Here is an 8,269-nt window from a genome sequence, read left to right as displayed (position 1 = left end):
CCCATCTGTATGTGTGTGGGTACCAACGGCAACCAGCAAATGGCCACAAATGACACGTTTGGTGTTAAATGGAGGTCGTCCAGCACGCATACTGAGTTCCCATCGTACATGTCTGTGTCTGTGTGAGTGTTGAGGCAGGCTATATTTGCCTCTGTGTGTGTCGCAGTTACGGCTAAATTGTTTGTACAACATGCATGTAGAACAAGCATAAATCCCAACCACATCCACTTTCATGTCCACATTCCCATCCACAGCAACGTGCGGCGAGACAAACTGAGCCCAACCGACTGGCAATTAAAGCCGCTGAGCTCCAGCTCTCGCACACATATTCACCCGCCTTACACACACACACACACACACACACACTCTCTCTCTCTCTCGCACGCACACACACACGGGTACAGGTGGGACCCATTGTGATGGCCAGCGAGCACTGGGCTTTTGTTTCTCTGCCATTGCGGACCCGAATCGCTTAATCGTATTAACCATTGCCACAATAAATCAATCGGAATTGTTTGCAATCAGCCGGACTTTATGGCTGTTGCTTCTACGGTTAAGCCTTGATATATGGAACAGTATTTAGTGGATGCAATAAACATAGTATTTATTGGATTAAATTTGTTTAATGGTTAATACTATTAATACCTTTCCTTACATGAGTTTTAGAGGCATTGCAAATTATGAATAACATATATATGGTTCACTGTAAGCTATTTTTATGCGATCGTGGCGCTGGGAACTCGTTGAATTTAAGTAAACCGAAGGCGTTATCTGTGTGTTTTCTGGTTTGCTTGAGTGTGTGTGTGAGTGTGTGTATTTCGTCTTCTGTGTATTTGAGCTGCTGCTAATGAGCTGTAACCAAAGGCAACAGAAGCGACCACAAGTCCCGAGCGCCGAGTCAGGCCAACAATACATTTACGGCAAATTGAATTCAACAATAACTACAGCCACGACACACATGAGAAAGCCCGTCGGCCGTCAATCACCCTCACACACACACACACATTCGGGAGAAAGGTGAAAGTTGGGAATGGGTGGGGCAAGAGCAATGTGTCGTGAGCTGTCGCCATTGTGACTTTTATTGCAGGAGGCAGTTGCCATTGCTGCTTTTTCCACTGCAATTATCAGCTGCAGGTACGTACCCATATATACATATGTATGAATATATATGTAGGTTTAAATAGTGCCGAAACAATCACACCATAAGGTAGTGAAAGACTAGGTAACGAGATCATATAGTTGCTAACAGCTTGGAAGGAAAATTTTTGGATATAATTTTCTTGACCGCAAGTGTTAGTGCTGCCTGCACAAAGACAATTTGTCTTTGTTTCACATGGCCCACAGCAGACGCCACAGTGTAGGATTGAAAAAATGGAGCAGGCAGCTTTAATTGCATGGAGCAGAAAAACCAGCCAGTACAAAAACATGGCACTTTGGGCCAGCAAGAAGAACAAAAACCCAATTGGCTTTTGGTGGGGAATGAAAGTGAGCCGGAAGAAGGGAAAGCCAAAGTCCAAACACAAGATTTCTGGGCACACTTGTTGTAAGCAAGTTGAATATAAATATTTAAATTTATTGAACAACATCTCGCAACTTTTGCTGGTTGTTTGTGACTAAACAATAATTTAGCAAACGTTTAGTGAAAGCACTTGGCCTTTGAGAAGCACGTCCTGCAGATCGGAGCCATTGCTTCATCCTTGCTGTCGTACACAAAAAGGGTTGGCCTTTGGTTAGTTTTTGAGAATCGAGAGGACAACGGAGCTTCATAGATATGGGGAAACGACTCCGTCTGGTGCTCCTTGAAGGCATTCCACTTCTCCAACTTCTCCTTGTACTCGGCCATTGCCTTGCTGGCCGACTCCTGCCACACGATCTTGTGCTCATCGGCCATGGCTCGCCACATCTCACCGCCCTTCACAGACACTTCTTGGACACTAAAATCGGGATGCTCCGCTCTTATGTTCTTGCGCCCGGTGGAATTCATCCACAACATGAAGGCGCTCATGGGTTTTTTGGGGCGTGCTCCGTAGTCTGACATCTTTATCGTAATAAATAAATGTTAAAAAATGTTTACTTTAAAAATTTAATTGGAAAATTTGTAGTAGATGTAAGAAATTCTACGATTTGGACTGAATATCGTTGAGATCCAGACGAAACTAAAAATATCTTACAGAGCACATGATAAGTAATGCGAAATCAAAGTCAATGCCTACTGAATAGTTTTAATTTATTATAGGGCATATTTTTAAGGCACCAATATTTAGTATTTAAAAAAGCGTTACCATGATTTTCAACCAGGGCTTCCAAAACAATCGGTTATCGGTTTCCAGCAATATCTGTAAGGTGGCTTTGAATGTGCTGCTGAAAAATACTGTATAGCCTGGATTAATTCCGCGAACTTTGTGAAAGTAAGAAAAGTTAAAAACTCGCGCTAATTAGTGCCAGTTTGAGTAGGTAATTACAAATAACTTTCCATTAAAAATAGTAAATAACTTTCACTGTTTTCCCTTTTTTTTCTGCGCACACCACATTGTTAATTGAGTTAAAAGGCAAAGTTTTAATTTATGTTCCTGCCATGCAATCACGTTTTCACTTTCCCAGCCGTTCGTATTCGTAGGCCATAGCCACTATAGTAACTCATTATGCATGTAACACGGCATACTTTGTGCGATCTTTAAAATTCAATAAGGTAACTATGAAAAAAGGACCCCAAACCGTTGAAACGCTGATGGCTAGCGAGTTTTTCATTCGTTTTCCCTCTTTTTTAACAAGCCGCCAGCAAAGTGCTTTCACAGATTTTTGTTGGCCATACTGGTCCAAGACCCGCGAGATAGGACATGGAAAACTTGGAGAGTACAGCCAAGCATTTTCGGCTGATGGTGCGCTTCTGTATGTATGCTACGAAAAGTGTTAATATTTAAATTTATCAAAAACAAATTTATATTAGCTTGTGGATTTTAGTACAACAATAAATTAACAAATGTAGTAAACGCTTAGTGAAGGCACCTGGTCTTTGATAAGCACTTCCTGCAGATCGGAGTCATCGAGTCATCCATGGTGTCGTACACAAAAAGGGTGGGGCATTGGTTAGTATTTGAGGAACAAATACATTGCGTGTCCGAAAAGCGGTGCTCCTTGGGGAAATTCCACTGCTTCAACTTCTCCTTGTACTCGGCCATTGCCGTGGTGGCCGACTCCTGCCACACGATCTTGTCCTCATCGGCCATGGCTCGCCACATCTCTCCGCCCTTCACAGACACTTCTTGGACACTAAAATCGGGATGCTCCGCTTTTATGTGCTTCCGCCCGGTGGAATTCATCCACAACATGAAGGCGCTCATGGGTTTTTTGGGGCGCGCTCCGCAGTCTGACATCTTTATCGTAATAAATAAAAGTTAAAAAAAATGTTTACTTTAACAATTTGTTGTAGATGTAAGAAATGCTTCGATTTGGGCTGTATATCGTTGAGATCAAGAGGTAAACTGAAAATATCTTACAGAGCACACGATATGTAATGCGAAATCAAAGTCAATGCCTACTGAATACTTTTACTCCATCAGAAAGCACAATTTTATAATTAATAATTAATAATTAATAATAATCTTGAATTAATATTTAAAAAACCGTTACCTGATGCTCAACCAGGGTTCCCTAAACAATCGGTTATCGATTACCATCGATACTTTGAACGCCGCTTTGAATGTGCTGCAAAATATGCCTAATAATAAATAAGCCAATATATGTTCTATATATTTTTGATGCTGCGCTAATGTAACACATAGTATAAACTTATAAATGTTATGGAATCCTTGCTCTCCAAGAAAAAATCTTGCACTCGATAGTATCGAATCGACATCGGGTTTTTGTTCATCTCGAAGTCTTAAAGTGAGTCAGGCGGTTTAACGTGCGGTTTTTCAGCGTATTTGATTTATCTGTTTTTTATTAAAAGTCGCGGAAGAACTTAGGAAAATGTCGACCCTGGCCTCTCCTCTGTCCATTGCTGGCACCCGCCAATCCGGCGCATCGGTGCGCACACAGAACGGTGAGAATCCCGGGGTTTTGTCAACATCTGCGGTGCGTCTGCCGGCGGAGCACGTTTCTTACTCATCGCGGGTCACGCTCTCCACGAAGAATGTTCCGGAACCAACCCGGGGGAGGGCGATCTTATTTTAATTGGATTAACAAAAAAACTCATTGAATCCAAGGAGCTACAAGATCCTGTGGACAAGCCTATGCGAAGTGAGGTTATGACTACAACTCGGCTTTTATATGCTTTCAGTTATGGCCGCTCTGTCCATATCGAACATCGTGAAAAGCTCCTTGGGACCCGTGGGTCTGGACAAGATGCTGGTGGACGACATCGGCGATGTCACAGTGACCAACGATGGAGCCACCATTCTGCGACTGCTGGAGGTGGAGCACCCGGCAGCCAAGTGAGTTGTTGATGTGGGAAATCTTTCAAAGAAGTACTCATTTCTAAATTTTAAGGGTCCTGGTTGAGCTGGCTCAGCTGCAGGACGAGGAGGTCGGCGATGGCACTACCTCGGTGGTTATCCTGGCCGCTGAGCTGCTGAAAAACGCCGACGAGCTGGTCAAGCAGAAGATTCATCCTACCTCCATAATCTCCGGCTACCGCATTGCCTGCAAGGAGGCCTGCAAGTACATCTCGGAGCATCTGACCGCTCCCGTTGATGAGCTGGGCCGCGATTCCCTGATTAACATTGCCAAGACCTCGATGAGCTCCAAGATCATTGGTGCTGACGCAGAGTTCTTCTCAGCCATGGTTGTGGACGCTGCCCAGTCGGTGAAAATCACAGATCCCCGTGGGCAGGCAGCCTATTCGATTAAAGCCATCAATGTCCTGAAGGCCCATGGCAAGTCTGCCAGGGAATCGGTGCTGATTCCCGGCTATGCCTTGAACTGCACAATTGCCTCCCAGCAGATGCCCAAGAAGATTGTGAACGCCAAGATTGCCTGCCTAGACTTCTCGCTGCAGAAGACCAAGATGAAGATGGGTGTCCAGGTCTTGATCAATGATCCCGACAAGCTGGAGGCTATTCGTGCCCGTGAGCTGGACATTACCAAGGAGCGCATCAACATGATCCTCGGAACCGGTGTCAATGTAGTACTGGTTAGCGGCGGCGTTGATGATTTGTGCATGAAGTACTTCGTTGAGGCTGGAGCCATGGCTGTGCGTCGTGTGAAGAAGAGCGATCTGAAGATCATTGCTAAGGCTACCGGCGCCGCCTTTATTACCTCGCTGACCAACATGGACGGTGAGGAGAGCTTCGATGCCTCAATGGTGGGAGAGGCCGCAGAGGTGGCCCAGGAGCGCATCTGCGATGATGAACTTATCCTCATCAAGGGCACTAAGGCACGGTAAGTGCAGATTATATCATGCAGTAACATAGTTTGCTTTATCGTATCCCTATGCCTTTTTAGTGCTGCCGCATCCATTATCTTGCGTGGTCCCAATGACTTCTACTGTGATGAGATGGAGCGCTCCGTCCACGACGCTCTGTGCGTGGTGAAGCGTGTGCTGGAGAGCAAGAAGGTTGTAGCCGGCGGCGGCTGTGTGGAGGCTGCTTTGTCGATCTACCTGGAGAACTTTGCCACCTCGCTGGCTTCCCGCGAACAGCTGGCCATTGCCGAATTCGCAAAGTCGCTGCTGGTCATTCCCAAGACTCTGTCCGTGAACGCGGCCAAGGATGCCACTGATCTAGTGGCCAAGCTCCGCTCCTACCACAACTCCAGCCAGACGAAGCCCGAGCGTTCGGATCTTAAGTGGACCGGTCTGGATCTGATCGAGGGAGTGGTAAGGGACAACAAGAAGGCTGGAGTTTTGGAGCCCGCCATGTCCAAGATCAAGTCGCTGAAGTTCGCCACGGAGGCCGCCATTACCATTTTGCGTATTGACGACATGATCAAGCTGAATCCGGAGGACAAGAGCGGCAAGAGTTACGCCGATGCATGCGCTGCCGGCGAGCTGGACGGTTAGACATTCTTCACCGCGAGCGAAGCACATTTCTTCTATCTTGTTTAGGCATTTAATTTTAATCAAATCACTCACTTTCAATTGTCGCCCCATTGATTGTAACAACAATTTAATTGTGTTGCCCTTCGCGATCTGTATTAACACCGCACATCCGCAATCCTTTCTCATCCATGCTTCAATGTATAATAAACTGATCTTCAGAATATGCTGAGGCGTAAACTAAATTGGAGGGAAACAGTTTGTTATTTCGGGAGAGCGATCTGGCCAAGAGCAGGCAGAGAGCGATCCGGAGAGTGGGATGTCCTATAAATAGAGCGTGCATCTATTTGGTCTATTAATACAAAAAGAAAACACATCCCAAAAAGCACGGAAAACGCACATTGCTCTACGAATTTTTATCATTTAAAAAGAATTCTTCATAAAATGGCCGATCATAACGAAGATGAAGCTGTTGGCGGTGACCTAAACAACAATATAACAGCAAATGGGCAGGAGGAAGTGCGTCAGCCGGAGCAGCCGCAGAACGAACTGCTGGACATGGTTTTCACGTTGGAAAGCGAAAAACAGGCACTACTAGAGGAGTCTCGCAAACGGATCGGAGCGCTCCGCAAAGACTTTGAGGTTAGTTACTCGTCTCCACGGGCTGCACCCACTTACTGACCCTGATTGCAGGAAGCCAAGGCGGAAAATGAGCGTTTAAAGCGGAGAGTGGTCCAGTTGGAGCAGTCGCTCAAGCAGTCCGTCATGCTGGGCGGCACAGATGCTCCCAAATCACGACAAGAGCAGGAGGAGCTGCTTCTAAAGGCCAAAACCCTGCTGTTCGAGAAGACCAAGGTGAACAAACAGCAGGAGCAGCAGATATCAGTGCTTAGGACACAAGTAGACTCGATTAAGGATGTGCTGCAGGTGACCAAGGACATGTTGCAGCTAAAGACCGCCGAATGTGATCACACGCAGGCTCGTCTGGAGAAGAGCCAGCAGTGGATCAAGGCGGAGCAAGACAAGTGTGTGCTCACGGAGAAGAAACTAGCCATCTCCAAAGGAGTGTATGACAAGCTGCGTTCGGAGTACGACACCCAGTCACAGATATTCAAGGTGCCTTATAACTCGAGTCCAATGATATACTTGATATACTATTACCTTCTTTCCCTACAGGATCTTAAGTCCGCGTACGAGCAGAAGGTCAAGGTTCTCACCAAGGCTTTGGCAGAAGCCAAGAAATAGCTGAACAATTTAATAAACTACGTTAATTAAATGCACACATCTCGTTAATAAGTTTAATAATTTAATGCTTTCCGTGTCTCGTGTCTCTGTCGTTCTCCGTAGTCTAGGAGCTCTGGGTAACCGCCGGCTGCGATTGCTGCTGCGACTGCAATTTCGCTGCAGCAGCCTGCTTCATCTCCAGCACACTCATCACTGAGTTATAGAAGCGCGTCTTTTGCAGGTGGATCTTTTCGATTTTCTCGATCTGCTCCTGCACGTACTCCACGCGTCGCTTGAAGTAGTCTTTGGAGCCTTCCAGATCCTGTTTGAGAAACAGATGGCAATCAATAAATATTCTAGGTTCGATTGGAAATGTAAATCACCTTTTCAATGTAGTAGCCGGTGCCGATGTCTATGACGAACCTGTTGAGATCCTTGACCCGTCCTGGCACATACATACTGCTGGTCAGGGGCACCAGGATCTGACGGTTCTCCCAATTGGGTTGAAAGGTTCCCAGCGCCTCCTTGGATCCGGCGTACTTGGCTTGACAGCCGTGAAGCGTCGACAGCGAGTCCTGTACGTTGGTAATCTCCTAAGGATCACAAAAATGTACCGATTTTAGAAGCATGTGCCAATTGGGGCGCCCCTCCTCCAGAAACCCCCTCCGCGAGCACACTTGACTCATCACACACCCACATGCGGAACGCACCTGCTCGAACTCCTGCTTGATCTGAATCAGCTGTTCCGGACTCAACTTGGTCAGGTCGATCATCTCGGACTTGGCGGGTGCGCTTGGGGTGGCAGCCATTGCTAGTGCTTACACTTATAATTTACAATTCCACTTTTATTTTATTCAGTCGCCGTATAAGGTTGCCACCTTTGCGTATTCAACTCAACAGGGATGTCATGAAGCTGGGTCAGAAAATATCGATTTCACGGAAGCAATCGGGAATCGAATGATTCGTTGAAATAGTCGGTAGTCCAGTCCCGCCGACGATTTGTTATCGAGTACTAAGCGCGAAGTAAAAATTTAAAAAAAAAATCAGTGACTTCTGAATCTACAATATCTT

At 46.1% G+C, this 8,269-nt stretch overlaps 5 protein-coding genes across 8 annotated transcripts; 2 read left to right on the top strand and 3 right to left on the bottom strand.

Moving 5' to 3' along the window:
• Positions 1–1,554: 1,554 nt before the first annotated feature.
• On the bottom strand, positions 1,555–2,348 carry tHMG2 (testis-enriched HMG-box-containing protein 2). Of its 2 annotated transcripts, NM_001170218.2 has the most exons (2): positions 2,283–2,348; positions 1,555–2,038 (listed from the first exon to the last, which is right to left on the bottom strand). In NM_001170218.2, exons 1-2 carry the CDS (start codon positions 2,283–2,285, stop codon positions 1,637–1,639), a joined length of 405 nt encoding a protein of 134 aa, NP_001163689.1. In that variant the 5' UTR covers positions 2,286–2,348; the 3' UTR covers positions 1,555–1,636. The 2 variants fall into 2 exon arrangements, with proteins under 2 accessions (NP_001163689.1, NP_651056.1); NM_142799.2 differs by lacking the exon at positions 2,283–2,348 and having other exon boundaries at positions 1,555–2,142.
• Positions 2,349–2,919: 571 nt separating this feature from the next.
• Positions 2,920–3,472, bottom strand: tHMG1 (testis-enriched HMG-box-containing protein 1). Its single transcript, NM_142798.2, has one exon. It carries the CDS (start codon positions 3,372–3,374, stop codon positions 2,994–2,996), a length of 381 nt encoding a protein of 126 aa, NP_651055.1. The 5' UTR covers positions 3,375–3,472; the 3' UTR covers positions 2,920–2,993.
• A 389-nt stretch (positions 3,473–3,861) lies between these two features.
• Positions 3,862–6,196, top strand: CCT1 (Chaperonin containing TCP1 subunit 1). Of its 2 annotated transcripts, NM_170016.2 has the most exons (5): positions 3,862–3,885; positions 3,950–4,042; positions 4,280–4,433; positions 4,489–5,379; positions 5,443–6,196. In NM_170016.2, exons 2-5 carry the CDS (start codon positions 3,970–3,972, stop codon positions 5,996–5,998), a joined length of 1,674 nt encoding a protein of 557 aa, NP_732748.1. In that variant the 5' UTR covers positions 3,862–3,885; positions 3,950–3,969; the 3' UTR covers positions 5,999–6,196. The 2 variants fall into 2 exon arrangements, with proteins under 2 accessions (NP_732748.1, NP_524450.2); NM_079726.4 differs by having other exon boundaries at positions 3,862–4,042.
• A 149-nt stretch (positions 6,197–6,345) lies between these two features.
• CG5376 (uncharacterized protein) lies at positions 6,346–7,268 on the top strand. Its single transcript, NM_142797.2, has 3 exons — positions 6,346–6,616; positions 6,668–7,090; positions 7,151–7,268. The coding sequence occupies exons 1-3, from the start codon at positions 6,419–6,421 to the stop codon at positions 7,217–7,219; spliced, it is 690 nt and encodes a 229-aa protein (NP_651054.1). The 5' UTR covers positions 6,346–6,418; the 3' UTR covers positions 7,220–7,268.
• Pfdn5 (Prefoldin 5) lies at positions 7,191–8,262 on the bottom strand. Of its 2 annotated transcripts, none has more exons than NM_001170217.2 (3): positions 7,909–8,262; positions 7,582–7,791; positions 7,191–7,520 (listed from the first exon to the last, which is right to left on the bottom strand). In NM_001170217.2, exons 1-3 carry the CDS (start codon positions 8,005–8,007, stop codon positions 7,323–7,325), a joined length of 507 nt encoding a protein of 168 aa, NP_001163688.1. In that variant the 5' UTR covers positions 8,008–8,262; the 3' UTR covers positions 7,191–7,322. The 2 variants fall into 2 exon arrangements, with proteins under 2 accessions (NP_001163688.1, NP_651053.1); NM_142796.4 differs by having other exon boundaries at positions 7,266–7,520; positions 7,909–8,100.
• Between the last annotated feature and the right edge of the window lie 7 nt (positions 8,263–8,269).

The sequence above is a fragment of the Drosophila melanogaster genome, chromosome 3R, assembly GCF_000001215.4.
Source record: "Drosophila melanogaster chromosome 3R".
NCBI classification, from domain to species: domain Eukaryota; kingdom Metazoa; phylum Arthropoda; class Insecta; order Diptera; family Drosophilidae; genus Drosophila; species Drosophila melanogaster.
The sequence above is the reverse complement of the archived record's forward strand: the minus strand, read 5'-3'. Positions and strand labels throughout refer to the sequence as shown.